This window comes from Panthera tigris, chromosome C2 (genome assembly GCF_018350195.1).
Source record: "Panthera tigris isolate Pti1 chromosome C2, P.tigris_Pti1_mat1.1, whole genome shotgun sequence".
Taxonomy (NCBI): domain Eukaryota; kingdom Metazoa; phylum Chordata; class Mammalia; order Carnivora; family Felidae; genus Panthera; species Panthera tigris.
The window spans coordinates 68,515,680-68,532,830 of record NC_056668.1 but is presented as its reverse complement, the minus strand read 5'-3'; the positions used below and the strand labels follow the sequence as shown (position 1 = coordinate 68,532,830).

The 17,151-nt window shown below is 50.3% G+C and overlaps 1 protein-coding gene across 7 annotated transcripts in view; it reads left to right on the top strand.

Moving 5' to 3' along the window:
* The window catches only part of MYLK (myosin light chain kinase), a 294,654-nt gene that overhangs the window by 257,050 nt on the left and 20,453 nt on the right, over positions 1-17,151 (top strand). For all 7 annotated transcript variants that reach the window (XM_042956721.1, XM_042956720.1, XM_007098298.3 and 4 more), the window contains 5 exons: positions 3,353-3,385; positions 3,482-3,575; positions 4,890-5,093; positions 10,944-11,161; positions 13,130-13,253. In XM_042956721.1, coding sequence (XP_042812655.1) covers positions 3,353-3,385; positions 3,482-3,575; positions 4,890-5,093; positions 10,944-11,161; positions 13,130-13,253 — 673 coding nt within the window. The remainder of the gene's footprint in view (positions 1-3,352; positions 3,386-3,481; positions 3,576-4,889; positions 5,094-10,943; positions 11,162-13,129; positions 13,254-17,151) is intronic.

Below are 17,151 nucleotides of genomic sequence, written 5' to 3'. Positions count from 1 at the left end.
GCAGAAATATCTCAGAACCATCTTCCAAACAGTTCTTGTGCTTAGCTCTTGGATCTCATAGCTCTTTCTGAATAGTTTCTAAATGTCTTGTTGAAGTTCCTCCAGCCGCAGCTCCTTCTGTGGTGGAGAGATGGAAACCGAGTGGCTCACCTCTGCTGTTACTACAGACCTTTATTACTGAACTTGGCTAATTGGACCATGGCCTTTCCCCACCTCCTATCCTGCCCCTCTCCTTGTGGCCGCTTCCCACTCCAAGCAGAATGGAGGCAGAGTGATAAGGAAAAGGAAGAAGGGAAATATCTCAGCCAGGAGTCTTGGCCTGTTTCAAACAGAGGAAGATTTGTGTGGTAGCAGTGAGCCAGGAAATAAGGGCATGAATTCCCTGAGAATGGCCTAGGTCCCCACAACCATAGCATCAGGAGAACATTCTGCATCTTAATTGCCAAGGGAAAATAAGGCAGAGGTGAAGGACAGGTGTGGTGTTTGTGGTGCGAGCAAGAAGGCCAGCTGTATAATCTCTAACTGGTGTCTGAGACACTGGGAGAGGCCAGTTGTAGAACTGCATGCCCTCTCCAGGGCCATCTGGAAGATGCCCCTGGTGCCAGGCCATTGGAAAGCCCCTTATGGGCTTACAGTACGGCTGATGCTCCTTCACTAGGGAAGTACAGACAGCTCTTCCTAAAGATGCCAGGCCAGGGGCACCTGGGTGGCTCAGTTGGTTGAGTGTCCGACTTTGGCTCAAGTCATGATCTCGTGGTCCGTGAGTTCGAGCCCCGCGTCAGACTCTGTGCTGACCGCTCAGAGCCTGGAACCTGTTTCAGATTCTGTGTCTCCCTCTCTCTCTGACCCTCCCCCGTTCATGCTCTGTCTCTCTCTGTCTCAAAAATAAATAAATGTTAAAAAAAAAAAATTAAAAAAAAAAAAAGATGCCAGGCCAGGGAAGTCTGCCTTCTCCTTCCTCTCTCGTCCTGCTGTCCATTGCACACCCCGGTGAGTGGCATGGGAATGGGTGAAGCCACTCTCTCAGACAGGAGCACCATGGACCAGTACGCTGGGCCTCCCTGACAGTAAATGTTGTTATCATTGTTAGTATTTTATCTCCAAGGCCCAGCCAGTGACAGCATCCTTCGTCATTGACTTGAACCCCTTGCTTCCCTTACAGCCCTGTCTGAAGTGCCGTTGTTGAACTGACCTAAACATCTGTTAAACCTATTTATTATCCTTATGGTACATCTCGAGATGTGAGTTCCATATGCCTACCGCCTTCCTCCTATGTGAGGCATAACACTAAATTGTTCTCTCCAGTTATAGTACTTATTAGTTGGTAAAAGTCTATAACCTTAATCTTACCCTTGGCCATTGTGATTTTTTTTAAATCATAGCTGCTACAGACATTTTTCCCTAACCAGAGAGGCCTAACCATTTCTGACCATCTTCACACAGCAGCTCTTTCAGTGGCTTTCCATACCTCTCCAGCCCCAGGGCGACTTCCTAAGTGCCGAAAGCCCTGCTTCCAGGAGCAGATGGCCCCAGGCTCTGCTGAGAGCAGAGGAATAATACCTGCTTGTGGCCAGTGCATTCCCCGCACCCCGATCCAGACCCCCGACCCGTGACAACATTCTGTTGGCTAGAGCAGTAAGTTGAGGGACGGGGCTCCCACACTTGGGTTCTCACTAGATGCCCTGGGGCTTGTTCGCCCCAGAAGGCTGAATGATTCCATTCTCTCTGAAATGTGACTCCATCATGTCTTCCAGGTGTTGTTCCCAGATGTTTTCTGATCATCTATGAACTGACATGGTCATTCTCCACTCTCAAATATGCGAGTTAGAAGACTTGGCCAGTTAGACTCCTGTCCTGGCACTATCTGTGAAACCCCACCACGGATCTGAGGGTTCCCATCTATCTTATTACTAAATGTTTCCGGGGCATTTTCCTTCCTGCGACAGACTATTCTTCTCCGTCTCACTTCTGTTTAGTTGTTTAAAGCTAAGCTTCATCAACAGCATTGTAAGGACCCTAAACAAATCACAGCTTCTGGGGGATTCACCCACATGCTGTCCCCTGTCACACACTCTATCCCCCCAAGTCTTACTCTCTCTCTCTCTCTCTCTCTCTCTCTCTCACACACACACACACACACACACTTGCACTGGTAAAATCTCTGTCCTCCTTCTCCAACTTTTCTTAGGTCTTTGTTCTGTCTCAGGAAACCAACATTGGCTCCCTCTACCAGTGGACCACAGCCCACATCATGACTGAGGAGCATAAAGCATGTCACAGAACATGGCATCCAGAGCTAGCCAAGGACCCTAGAAATCACCTATAAGTACAACTCCCTCCTTTTACAGATGAGGACACTGGGGCCCAGAAAGGGAAAGGTACTTGGCCAAGGTCAAGAAGCCATAGTGGCCTGATAGGGACAAACCTATGCCAAAGGAAAGCCTGCAGCTCTGAAGTGGATGTGTTTGGTGGGCACCTGCCTGTCCCCTCACGCCGCCCCCCACCCTGCCATTCTTGTCTGATACATCCATATGAGCAGCCAGTATGTGCTGCTTATGTCCCTTCTCGCCCTACCTCTTAACACCTGCTGGTTTCACTGTGTGACCTCACCCACCTCCCTGTTGTGTTCCAGCATTTCCTTTAAGACCCAACTCGAGGGCTCCTTCTTCCCAGAATAATTGCTCTGACTTTATAATTGCCTCATTTCATGTCAACTTCCTACATATGTATATGTATATTTGTACTTTAATATCATGTGCTTGATTATAGAACACTTGCAACGGATATTTCTAGGATATGTGGTTTCGCCTCCCCCACTAAATTATGAGCCCCAAGAAAGGAGAGATCATGCCTTCTGTGTATTTTGGTTGTATGCCCACAATACCTGGCAAGATACCTGGTCCAGGGCTGGAATCCCACGTACCATTAACCATCAAATGGATAAATAGATTTGACACTAGGAGCAATTTATGTTGCTGACTTTCAAGCGAGAGCAGAAAGGGGCTGTCACAGTCATGTGTGGGTTCTGAAAGTTGGAGCCTGGAAGCTCTGTGAAGAAGGCTGTGTCCAGGGGACCACGAGGTCACAGAGGAAGGGATGGAAGCAAGAGCTGGGGGGGAAGCTGCTCGGTGGGGTGAGGAGGCCAGGGCCTGCTGGTGTGTCCATGTGTCCGTGGCCCGGCTGCAGAGCAGACTGACCCACTGCCTAGCCATGCCCACAGCTCTGGGCTTGGTGGTCTTGGGCCTGGGAAGGCTGAGGCATGATGGAGGCCCCAGCATGTTTCACTCTCAGTGGGTCTTCAGTACTAATCACTGTGTCCTCTGTGTCTCTGCCCATCTCCTTCCACCCCCAGAGCCAAAGGACGAAGTGGAGGTGTCAGATGATGGTGAGTGCTGGCCACCTGTCCTCAGGTAGACTCGAGGCGGGGAGGGGGGTGAGCGAGGAATTGGATGGCTCACACTCACCCCGCCCCACCCTGCAGATGAGAAGGAACCTGAGGTCGACTACCGGACGGTGATTGTCAATACTGAACACAAAGTGTCTGACTTCTACGACATCGAAGAGAGACTAGGCTCGTAAGTGGTGCAGGAAGTGCCTTTGGGGCCCCCAGAGTGGGGGTGGCGCAGATCCCATCATTAAATTCCGTGCCTTGTCTTCCCATCTTTTCCTGGGTTCTGCCAGCTTCCCACGCTGAGGCCCCCTGCAGAAGCAGGAGGTGCTGACCTGGGTCAGCACCCCAAGAGGGCAACCTCAGCCAGGGCGCTCTTAGGAGCTTCTTGTGCAACCGACTCAACTCCATGAGAGGCTTGAGCAAGCCCTGCCTTTCCTGTGCATTACTCCAACCAGGCTGATAAGGTGACTGGGTCTGGGTCAGACTGTCCGAGGCTACCTTTCATGTCATCTGCAGGAGTCAGTCAAGCCTGATCAGTCTCACTGTTCAGCAACCGTAGCTTTAATGCATCCATAAAATGCACACCGCTGAAAGGCACAGCTGCTCACTCTATGAATCTGGCCCACACTATTAGTTAGCTCTGGCTCTCCGCTGGAGTGTGGAGACCCCAACCCTGAGCCCTCGTCACAGCCACACCGTCCCCTCCAGCAGCAGCACCCAGGGCCGACTGTCTCCTGCTAACTATCCCTATAGGAGCAGGATGGAAGAAAAGGGGACAGGGCTCAGGTTTGATTTCTAGCAAGTTCCTGGGGAAGAAAGGAGTGACACCAGCCTCAACAGTTCTGCACAAGGAGCCTGCTCTGTCGGGAGGAGCTGTGTCAGAGGAATACCTCACTCTCCTCCCCTGCAGTGGACGGCAGGGGCCTTCCTGGGCCATGTCCAGGGGACCAGTGCTGAGCAGTGGAACAGAAGGAAAGCAGCCACTCGGAAGTTCTCTGTAGTTGGGGAGGACTTTCTCCACCCAGCTTCATGGGTCTGTCTTCGGGGAAGGGGAGAGAAGCCCACCAGCCAGGGTGGAAGCCTCAGCCCAAGGAAGTGATGGCCCTGAAAGAACAGCAAACCTGGGCAGTGTTTGGGCAGGGATGCGGGGCCAGGCACAGGCTGGGGTGACAGGTGAGGGAGAGGAGGTTTGTCTGTGTTAGAGGAACCCTTCATGATCCAGAGCAGGGACCGGCAGACTTTTCTATAAAGGGCCAGATAATGGGTAGCTTAGGTTTTGTGGGCCATATGCTCTCTGTTGCAGCTACCACTCTGCCATTGAAGCACAAAAGTGGCCGTAGACAGTGTGCGCCCCAATGGGTGTGGCAGCATCCCAATAAAATTTTATTTCTAAAAAGAGGTGGGCTAGATTTGTCCCACAGGCCACCATTTGTCAGCCCCAATTTAGTGGAAAGCTTGACTAAATTTGCCTTTCCTCTCCTCCTCCTTTCATTTCCAGTGGGAAATTTGGACAGGTCTTTCGACTTGTAGAAAAGAAAACTGGAAAAATCTGGGCAGGGAAATTCTTCAAGGCATATTCAGCAAAAGAGAAAGAGAATATCCGGCAGGAGATCAGCATTATGAACTGCCTCCACCACCCCAAGCTGGTCCAGTGTGTGGATGCCTTTGAAGAAAAGGCCAACATCGTCATGGTCCTGGAAATGTGAGTGGTTTGCTGGGGGCCCCTTGTGTGTGCCCACACCCAAACCCCTCTGCCTGGAAATGGAGAGCCCTGCAGGCGGGGCTATGACATGAAGGACACTCCCCAGCCCACGTGACCGGGTGTTGCCCACTCAGAACAGCAGATCTGTGTTCACCTGTGGCCCTAACCCATGACCAGCAGCCCACAGCAGCCCTGTTCACTGCCATAACAAATTGGCGGATCTCTGAGGACCCCTGCCCCCTTTTCACCCTCACCTCCCTGTGAAAGGGCCAAGGTTACCTGTAGGCTCCTTTCTTTCAGGGACATTCTCACCTAGAGGTAGCTTTGGAGTGGAAGGGGAGGGACACAGCAACTTCCTGATTGGCCTTCAAAAGAAGAGGGGCCCAGGGCTGGGGGCTCAGGATACGGAAGCGTAACCCTTGCTCCTGTCCTCCTCCTGTGCCCTGCATGCCCCCCATACATGCCTGCTTGTGTTCTCCACTGCTCCCTCAGCAGAGAGTAGTGCTTCCTGGGCTGAGTTGTACATGGGCGGAGGCATATATCACATGACCTCCCGCCAAGGCTTCCTGGGATCCATGGTTCCTCTAGTCCCCATCCTCCACTTGTCTCACCTCTGAGCCGCTGACCATGTGTGTGCACACACGCACACACGGGTGCACATGCGCACACACACACACACACACACACACAAACACAAATGCACATATTGTTCTCAGTAAGCCAGGTGTCCTCTGCAGAGGTGTCTGTGTTTTTCAGTTTCCTTTCCTTTTTCTTTTTAAGTTTATTTATTTATTTTAGGGAGAGAGTAAGAGTGAGCAGGTGAGGGGCAGAGAGAGAGGGAGAGAGAGAGAATCCCAAGCAGGCTCCCCACTGCCAGCACGGAGCCCTATAAGGGGCTTGAACTCTCACACTGTGAGATCATGACCTAAGCATGACCTAAGCTGAAGTCAAGAGTCAGATGCTTAACCAACTGGGCCACCCAGCCGCCCCTCCTTTCCTTTATTTTTTAATCAGAATTTTTTAATGTTATACAATCACATTAAAAAAAATGTAAGAAAATACACAATGGAGAGTTCGTTCCAACCCCTGTCCCCCATAGCCCTCACCACTGCCACCAGTAACCATTTTTATTTATTTTATTGTTTGTATCCTTCCAAAGTTTCTTTATGAAAATATAACCATATATTTTTAAAAAATATTTCCCACCTTTTCACACAAAGCTAACTCATATCCACTATCCTGTGTCTTGCTTCTTTTCATTCAACAATTCACCTGGGTATGAACTGCTGTGAACATACCAGTAGCTGGTGGCCCTCCTCGTTCACCCTGCCCGTGGAATTTCCTTCCATGCATAAACCACAGTTTACTCGAGCAGTCTTCTTTTGAAAGGCGGTTTCACAGTTTCCAGGCCTTTGCTTTTACAAATAAGCAGCGTTTGTAACCTTGTATTTGCATCTTCTCACTCCTGTGTACGTCTGTAGGGTGAATTCCTGGAAGTGTGGGTGTGCTAGATCAAAGGGCATGTGCATCTGAAATCTTTAGAGCTATTGTGAAATAGCCTTCAGCATCCTTGAATTGCTCATCTTGAGCGTCAGGACTCTCTGTCCTTTGGAGGGGACTCTACCAACACCTTCCTCCCCAGGAAGGGTGAGGCCAGTGAGGCCTCCCCAGGCTTGAGGTGTGACCGCCTCTCCTCTCTCTGTGATGGCTTCGGTGTGTTTCCTTTCGGTTTATGTACATTTGGAAGCGCTATAGTGGGTTAAAAGCACAGAGTCCAAAGTGAGTCCGATAAATCTCCCGTCAATCCAGCTCTGCCTCTTACCTGTTGTGTGGCCTTGAATAAGTAACTCAGCTTTGCCTATCCTTAGTGTTATTATCTGTACACAGAGGATATAAGCTGCTTTATGAATGATGTGGGGATTAAATGGAATAATATATGTCAGGCATTGTGCTGTATAATTAGGACTTAATAGTATGATACATTGGCTTTTCCTGTGCCATGGTCTTTTCTATTTTTTCACTTAAAATTATTTTGTGAGCATTTAACATACAACTAGGTGTTGTGGAACAAACCCTACAATTCAGGAGAGCTGGAGTCTGGTCCTGTTACTGCCAAGCTGTGATTTTCTAATTATTAAGTCCTTCCAGCATCTAAACTTCAGCAATTCTGTGGAACTGTAAACGATCCAAAGAAAAGCTGCATTTGTGTCTTAGAATTTGTATCTTACAATCGGTTTTCAGCCCCCGTCTAAGCTTACCTCCCCACTTCCAGGCAAGAGTAGCCCGTGTCTGTGGCCTCACCGATCACAGCCTTACAATAGCCCTTTGGGCTGCAACGTTTCACATTTATTCTAGAACAAGTTGCTGGGTCCAGGCAGTGTGGGCATGCGTGGACATGCGGAGAAATGTCTTATGTTTAGATGTTAAGCCTTGGGCAAGTTTGTGCGAGGGTGTGGGAGTGGGGTAGGAGGCAGCCAAGCCTGGGAGAGGCCGGGCAGCAGCACCAGTGGGCAGAATACCATACTTAGCGTGGAAATGCGAGTTGGCAAGCTGGATGGAAAATGTTGAGAGAAAACGTAAGAAGGCCTCGGCTGGCCTGGCTTTCATCCCTCTTCCCCACGTCTCTCCCAGGGGCAGGAGCAATCTGACACGCACAGATGCCAGATGATTCTTCTGCACTTGGGATAAAGAGCTTGTCCCTTGATAGGAGCTCAACCAAAGAAGTGGGAGCACATTCACACTCGGTCTGTACTTCTCTTCCAGCTTAAACAGACTCAGCCATGAGAGGGCAAAGGCTAGCTTGCAGAGGGTACCATTTGCTATTCTCCTTGTTTGATGGAGAAACTGAGATGAAGAGAAAGATAATGCCTGGTGATGTAGAAAAGTGAAAATGTATTCCAGGGGCCTCTCTGTCGGTTCAGCTGCCTCAGACACAGTGAGAAATCAGAAGTAATGTGTGCCTTCAGCCTTTCTGACCTCTGATCACAGGACAAGCCCCCACCTTTATAGCAGTGTTGCCCAGACATGGAGATTCCCTCAGGCTCCTGGCCTGCAATCTGGGCTTGTCCTTTGGGTGTGCTCGGGACATTCCAAGGGGCGGTGGGACCCTCAGCACTGAAGCAGAAGTGCAATTTAGACCAAGTCATCCGCCGCCCACCTCACTTTTGTGCTACCATTGGCAAAATTTAGCAAAGAATATTCAGCAAGGAGTAGAGGGTCTGGGTATGGAGTCTGGAGTCCCCTGAAACGCCATACCTTCTGGCTGCCAATGAGGGCTGGCCAACGTCTACAGTTTGGGGAATGAATTTGATCCCTTGGGATTAGGTAGCCTTGGTAGTAGGTATTCACTCACTGGCTCACTGGCTCACTGTCCATTTACTAAGCGCACATTCCCTCTGGCCCAGCCTTGGCCCTTGGCATCATCTCTGTGGGTGGCAGCTTCTTTCCACCCTAACCTTGAGTATTTTGAAGAGAAACCTACACAGAACCATTAATCCTATTTATGTAATCCCTTCCATCCTAGAAAATGGACCACGGAACAGTTTTCAAAATACATTAAGTATATTTGAATAGGTTTGGACCTATTTGAACTTACACTGAATAGGTTACCTCTAGAAACGCAGTAGTAATTACCTCCGTGGCTCAGATTTCCACTACACATTGCCTCAGACATTCCCAAAGGCACTGAAAATGATGGTTGCTTGCTTTTCCAGAATATTTTAAATTTAAAAGCACACATTTTGGGGCACCTTGTCGGTGCCAGATATGGCCAGGTGTAAATAAAGGTCTAGAGATGAGCCAGACCTTTTCCACGCATACTTGCAAACAAACATAAGCTAAGGCAGACTTGATACAAAAAGCTCAGAGACAAGACTGTGGAAAACCCAGGGAGGGAAAGATCATTTCAAATGGGGAAATCGGGAGTGCTTTCTCAAAGGAATTTCTTGGTGAATTGAATTTCAGCTGCCATCCCAAGGGCAGCTATTGGGTAAGCTGGAACCGGTATTTCCCAAGCTTGTGTCATCATAAGAATTATCTGGCTAACATCTGGATCCTCCCAAGATTTTCTAAATCAGAATCTACAGGGGAAGAGCTTGGGAGTCTGTATTTTCAATAAGGGTCCCAACTGGATTAGGCAGGGGCGGGGGGGGGGGGGGGGGGGGGAGGTAATTAACATTATTGAGCACTTACTATGTGCCAGGCACTCTGCTAAGCACTTTACCTGTATTAATCCACTCAGTCTTCACAGCAACCCTGTGAGGTGGTGCTATTTTTATGTGCATCTTCCAGATGAGGACATTGAGGAACAGAGACAGTAAGGCTCCCAAGAGACCTGGGAATGTAGATTAGAATTTGACTTGGAGCCTTGGTAGAGAGCAATAGAAATGGAAGGCTTTGGTACAAAGGCGCCACCTGCTGGCCACCCAGGGACCTCCTGCTAGAGTGTCAGTTCTAGCGTCCCCAGTGGCCACTGGCTCAGCCCTCCCAGGAAGTGTTGGTGATGGAGGCGGTGGTGTGCTGGGCCCCACGCTGCATCCCTGTCTGTCCCTCCAGCAGGGGTCAGTGACAAGATCCACCTGACTCACTACAGGTTGTCAAATGGTAATTAATATGTGCTGAGCACCTACTGTGTGTCAGGAATGATGCTTTCCAGAAGTTCCTTCATTCCTAACAATTTTATGAGGTAGGGACAGGTAAGGAAACCAGGACTCAGAAAGGTTAAGTAATGTGCCCAAAGTCACACAGCTTATAAAAGGCAGGGACAGGATCCACACTCAGCTCTTTCCCTTCTTCATGATGGCTCCCCTTAGAAGAGGAAATGTTCCTTCCCCCTCCCCTGCAAAAAAGAAGAGGGAAGTCCCTTGGAAGAGGACAGGCCCAGAAGGAAGCCTACTCAGCCGTGTTCAGCTGGTGGACCTATAGGCCATTGCAGAACAGAGCTTACTGATATCTGGATGCTATAAAAGTCACTGGGGAGATGCTTTAAACTTTCTGAGCAGCAAGGAAGGAAGGTGGGTCAGAGGGCTGGGACGGGAACGGAAAGGACCCATGCAACTCAGGAGGCAAGGCCATGCCTTTGCCCTGAAGGGCGATGTGCTGTCTGGCTATAGCCTCTGGGCCAGTCCTTAGCAGAAGATGCCCACTGTGAGCTCCAGAAACACCACAGTCAGGATCCAAAGTCTATCCAGGCAGGAGGGTATACTATACTTCCAGCCTGGGCAAGGGAACAGGTGTAACAGTTTTACCTGGAGGAAGTAACTGGAACTATAGGCCTGGCCAGAGGAGGCCAGCTGATCACAACTGTGAGTGTAATGGGTTACAGCCAGTGAATTTTAGAAAATGTGCCAAGGCTCCTTATTATTGCAGATACTTTTCTGATCCTGGCTATGCAAAACAGATGCTTATGGGTGCCGTGAGTATTTCAAGCTTCAGCTCTTGTAAGAGCGATTCCTTACACACCTGTCGTCATTACACACCCTGGCTGGTGGTTACCCTTTGTGTCGAGGAGAAGATGTCTAGATCTCTCAGTTCATGACCACCTCTGAAACTGCCCAGCCCAGATGCTCCCCTGAATCCCCCAGCAGCTCAGTGGGCACAAACAAGGTCCCCCGAGCAGGGAAACCAGGAGGTCCAGGGATTCCTCACACAATGGAAACTGGGACCAACATAACAAGGCAGGGGACTGGAATTCAGGAAGCTGCAGAAATGCCAGGCCCCTCTTAGCCTAGGCTTTCCTGCCAGTCCCCCTACCATCCTCCCCACCCCATTCCCAGCCTGCTCTTGGCCAGACCCCCTGCCAGCCCTGGGCCCCGCAATCCTGTGATCTGACCATCCCTTTTGCTCCCGCAGTGTGTCGGGGGGTGAGCTGTTCGAGCGCATCATTGACGAGGACTTTGAGCTGACGGAGCGGGAATGCATCCAGTACATGAGGCAGATATCGGAGGGGGTGGAGTACATCCACAAGCAGGGCATCGTCCACCTGGACCTCAAGCCTGAGAACATCATGTGTGTCAATAAGACTGGCACCAGAATCAAGCTCATCGACTTTGGTCTGGCCAGAAAGCTGGGTAAGGCCATCCGCCTGTCCTGTTGTCACCCACATGCAGTGGCAGTGGCCGTTTGTGTTCCACACACTGGGCACGAGAGGGAATGCACTGTGTTGGAGTTGAAATCGGAAACCGTGGCGGCTGCTGAGGCTCAGATCCTGCCCCTGTCACTAAATAGACTTTACTGAGAGTCTCAAATTCCTTATCTGTAAAATGGGGTAAGAGCCATACCCACCTCATAGAGCTATTAGGGGGTCAAGTGAGTTAATATAGGTTAGGTGATGCAAGCAGTGCCTTGCACATAGTGAGCACTGTGTAGGTGTTAGCTCTTCGTTATTGTTGTGGCTGTTGTCATGGTCCCCTCTTGTAGCTTCCACTCTGGTGCAGCAGCACCTCATTTTGGCAATGGCGCCTGTTCCCATTTGCATCCTACCCTACAGTTTCCAGAGCACTTTCTCATACTTGCATTTGGTTCTCACAGCAACCCTGTGAGAGAAACAGGGCAGATTTTGAACCCTGGTTTATAGACTAGGAAACTGTAGCTTTGCCCAGCAGGTTCCACCTGGACCGGCCAGGAGAGGTGCTGGGGCTGGAACAAGGACCCCAGACCTAGTTTGGGGTTCTCTGAGGCCTCTCTGCTATTCCTGCCCTGGGAAGGTGGGTGGATGGGAGAAGGTGGTAGGGACCTTCGTACCCAGCCCTGAAGCCATTTCGGTCCGTAACCAGCTGCCTCATACCCTGCCCACATTCTCCCTGCCTGTGTAGCTGTTCAATGTCTCAGCAACAGCCTCCCCCTCTACCTCCTGACCACTTCCCTGTCAACAGGAACCTGAGAGCTGGCACAGACTGGCTTTTCACCACCCTGAGGGGAGTGAGTGCCAGGGCGCCCTGTTACAGAGAGGATACTGAGGGAGCCAGGTTCTGCCAGGCTGTGACTTGCATGGGAATCAGTGCCAATGCTGGGCACGCGAGCCTGCTCTGCTCCACCTGCTGAGGGGGCAACAGCTGGTGTACAGGGCCTGCCTTCAGGCAGGAAGCATTCCTAATTTGAATGAATAGGGCACCACTGGCCTCAGGAGCTGGCAGAGCCCAAGGGACACGATGTGCAGGCTCCCTTGGTGAGAGACGTGGGGATAGTCGTGTCTACCATGGCCTTGAGAACTGGGACGAGCTAAAATGAGGCAGGAAGGGTTCAGCTGGGAGCTGGAGCAGAGCTTTCAATCTGAAGGCCATTAAATGGTTTGTCTTAGAATATTTGCTGTGGGCTCTGTCGTGAACAAGGCCAGGTGTGGCCCACAGGCCAGAGGTGTGCCACCCACCCCTTTGTTGATAGATCCCCCAGGAGATGGTATCTATGTGCATCCTACTGGGCATCTCTGGTCCTTTAAGGGAGACCAAGGGGTTAAGGTCTTTCCTGGCTATCCTCCTGCCAGCTCTGGGAGGAGATAGGACGATATGGGTTGAAAGGTGGGGGCAGGAGGGTGTGGCTCAGAGTGGGACCACCTGGGTTTAGGTCCTGACTGCCATGTGAAAAGTGCTAAATCACCATCTTCCCTGGGTATCCTATTCTTCCTCAGGAACATGAGGGTCATACCTCCCTCAGGGCTGTCGAGAGTATTAAATAGGAAAGTCCTTATAAAACAGGTAGCAGGGTACATAGGACTTAGTGAATGTGAGAGATTATTGCCAAGCACAAGGCACAGTCCCTTCTTCAGGGAACTCATGGAAGAGACAGACACATGGAAACTCACTTGGGGGCAGGGACGAATAGGCCTCCTCTCCCCATCCCACCCTGGTGAGTGTGCAGTTTGTCAGTTTCACTGGTACATTGATGCCTCTGTTTACAAAGAGGCTGAGTGTCTCTGTCCCAGAAAGCAGCTGAGGGCCAGGCCTTGTCTGTGTCCCTCCCATGCACAGAGATAGCACTTGCTTACCACTGGTTGGCTCCTGAATGTTCTGGCAGTTGATCCCTCTCCATCCTGGTTACAGAGAATGCAGGATCTCTGAAGGTCCTCTTTGGCACCCCAGAGTTTGTGGCACCTGAAGTGATCAATTATGAGCCCATCGGCTATGCCACGGACATGTGGAGCATCGGCGTCATCTGCTACATCCTGTGAGTCTCAGGGCACGTCGGGGAGGGGCAGAGAGCTCCACAGGAGGGCCCCCAGGGTGCCCTGACATTGAAGGGGCCAGGATGGGTCATGGTTTGGGCCCACCCCAGAGTTAGGAGGGCGGCAGCTCCTATTCCCCTCCCACCAGCCTGCCCGATTCCTCTTTTCCCGAGGAAGTCAGCAGCCCACATCGCACTTCTGTAGAAGTGGCTAGCTCTGACACTGAGACCCCATTCTGGGCCCTTTACTGTCCCTAATGCTGGCCAGGCTGGGGCCTTTGGCCAAGAGGATGGAATGTGACTGGTGTAATTTACCCTCACTTGTGTAGGTGGGTCCATGGAGGCAGGGAGCCCGGGTGCACATCTCCTGTGGGTGTCATCATTATCTTCAGAAGATAGCACCCCATCCTCATGGCAGGGGGACCCCAACTGCAAGCCTCATCCATGAGCCTATTGTATGGGCCAATTAATAAGCACTTTTGATGGTAGAGCCTTAAGTGGGGTCAACAGACAACAGAAAGCCACACAGAAATTAGAACTGGGAAATCAGGTAGAAAATATGAAGCCACTTCAGTTAACAATGCTGGAGAAAAAGAGGGGAGGCCAGAGCGCCTGGGTGGCTCAGTAGGTTAAGTGTCCTGATTTCAGCTCAGGTCACTATCTCACGGTTCATTCCTGAGATCAAGCCTGCACTGGGCTCCACGCTGACAACCCAGAGCCTGCCTGGGATTCTCTCTCCCTCTCTCTCTCTCCCTCTCTCTCTCTCTCTCTCTCTCTCTCTCTCTCTTTGTGTCTCTCTCTCTCTCTCTCTCTCTCAAAATAAACTTAAAAAACAAAACAAAACAAAAAACAAAGAGGGGAGGCCAGTAATGTAGACCAGTGCTTTGTAAATAATAATATGCATGAATCACCTAGGCCTCTCCTTAGATTGCAGGTTCTGGTTCAGAAGGTCTGGGAGACCTACAAACCACATTTCTAACAGGTTCCAGGTCACCAGTGGTACTGATCCAAGGACCACACTTATGAGTAGCAGTCTCTAGAACACACCTTGGTGGGATCTTAGTGATTGAGTCTCTGAAAGCCCCGGCTGCCGATAGTCACCTGCCGCAGAGGCAGCCCCTGATCTTATGTAGCAACACACAGTAATGGGATAGTCCCTCTGAAGATGCAGATACACATGCATTCATTTTGAAAATAATATTTTTCATTGTTGAAGCAAACAGAAATGTTTATGTTTTCATTGAAAACTGGAGGAAGGCCTAAGAATGCTTTTTTAGACCCCAGTATGATACATGGCCCTAGGTTATTCTGCTGCACAGCCAGGGTTAGTTAGTAGCCACCGTTACAAAAGCTTTAGCAGAAATGGAGTGATCTTGTGTGTGTGCCCTGTGGCTTTTCCACATGCTCGGGAGTTTTAGTCTCACTGTGGTGTGTCAGGATAGCCTCCCTCAGTTAAACTTGTGTCATGGACTCCGTACCCCAGAGAGTCAGCTTCTTCCCGGCCCAGGGTCACCCCAGCACCACCACCACCACCTCTTCCCCCAGAGCCGCGGAGAAGAAACTCCCTGGCCAGTAGTGCATGTACCTGTGTCTTCCTACCCCAGCCTCACTCCAGGAGTAAGGGAGCAATGAGTAACAAAAACTGCATCCAATCTGTACTCCTAGCTCCCTTGGTAAATAAGAAACATCAGGGCAGTGGGCCCAGTCACCTCTTCTAGGGCTGCCCCAGGCTGCACGGTGCTCACACTGGATGTCTGGCCCCAGGGGAGACACCTGGCACTTGAGAAACAGTCTTCAGTCAGTTTATTATGTCCAGATCTAGTTGTCTCGTATCCTGGCTCAGTCCCTGGGTCTTTCTGCAGCCATCAAGATTTGCATAACTGTCTCCATCGGTTTTCCCACTGCTGCACATTGGGATCATCTGCTCCCACAGATTTTCACCTGGGCTCCTGTCTGATCCTCAGAACAAACCTGGGAGTGAATCGGGGCAGGGATTTGATCTTTGTTTGGCTCGGAGGTGACCGGGGCCAAGGAAGTACACGTGACTGCCCATTTCCCACGGTCCTAGAGGGTGACCAGCCTTCCCAGTTCCCCCAGTGCCTTCCCAGATCCTGATGAATTGCCCAGGATATAGGGTTTTCAGTGCTAAAGTAAGGATAGTCCAGGAAATTAGGACAGTTGGTCCAACTAGTCAGGGACGGGGCAGGGCCTGGGCTGCCCTTTAATTTTCACAGTGAACACACCTGTGTAGCCTGTACCCAGATGAAGAACCCCCACACTAGTCAGGCCCCTGCAGCCCTCCCCATGCCCATCCCAGTCACTATCCCTCAGAGGTAACCATCATCATGTCTAACGTCACGTGCTAGTTTTGCCTGTTTTTGAACTTTACGTAAACAAAATCATACAGTGAGCAATATCTGGCTTCCTTTGCTCAACATTGTTTGTGAGACCCATTCATTTTATTGTATGTAGCTGTAGATTGTTCATTCTCGGTGCTATGTAGTGTTCCACTGTAGGAACATCATCCAGTTTATTTATCCATTTCACATTGATGGGTTTTTAATAGATGCCAGTTCGGGATATTTCAGGTATTCTGTTACATGTGTCTTAGTGAATGCATTTATGCATTTCTGTTGGATGTATAATCTAGAACTAGAATTATTGAGTCATAAGAGTACTTTATTTTAAAATGCAGGGGCACCTGGGTGGCTCAGTTGGTTAAGCGTCTGACTGCGAGTCAGGTCATGATCTCACGGTTTGTGAGTTCGAGTCCCACGTTGGGCTCTGTGCTGACAGCTCAGAGTCTAGAGCCTGCTTCTGATTCTGTGTCTCCCCCTCTCTCTGCCCCTCCCCTACTCATGCTCTGTCTCTGTCTCAGAAATAAATATTTAAAAAAAAAGTTAAAAAAATAAATAAATAAAATGCAAATTATTTCAGGTGGAGAAACATAATAATTTGGATAATATGTTCTATTGCTTTACTAGATTACTTTTAAAGCTAAGACCAAGAAATAAGGGAGAGCTTTTTGAAATAGGGAGAAAATAATTTTGATGACTGGGGCACCATCCTAAGGGCGTTTGGGCAGCAGAGTGCAAGAAGAGGGGAGAGATGTGTGTGACAGGGAGGCAGGTGAGGGCCAGACGTGATGGACACAGGCCGGCCCTGCGAAGCCTCCTGCAACATCCTGGCTCCTGCGTACCCCACTGTGGGCTGCCCTGCCCTCTGGGACTTTTCCTGTTGGCTCTCACAGTGGGGATTGAGGACTGGGAGCTCCTCTCCTGAGTGAGGGCTCTCAGCAGAGCACATGGCACCCAAAACAAAATGTGGAGCCAGCCAAATGGCTTTTTTCAGACCCTGCTTTGCAAAATTCTGGAGCTGTTGCTGGAAGTCCCCAGAAGAGGTTCTGTCCTCTGTCCCTCTCTGTGGAGCTTGGTTGTCTGTCTGACAGCCCTTGTCAGGGCCACCTTCCACATTTGTACCAGAGGAACCCCTCCATCTCATTTCTGGGGCCAGTGAGAGAGGCCAGGGAGTTGTGGAAATAAGTGATAACTCATTTACTATTCAATGCATATTTGGTGAGCGCTCCCTGAGCCACAAGCTCTGTCCCTGTAGGTTTTTCTGACTTTGTTGGAGGAGCTCCTGAAACCCCTCAGGGATATCAAGGCAGATCCTGTTCTGGCACTGGAGACCTGGCCTCGTGGCCTGCCCCAGGTTTTCCAGGCAGAGTATAAATGCGGTGGCTGGGGTTATAGGCCCCCCTACCCTCACATCCCTGATTCTGGAGGGAGATGGTAGATTCTCTGAATTTCCTGGAGATTCTTCTGGTGTTAGTAATGTCCATTTGGTTTCTGGCAGGAGGAGAGAGGACAGGAGTGCTCTAGGCCACACTTCAACATGGAAG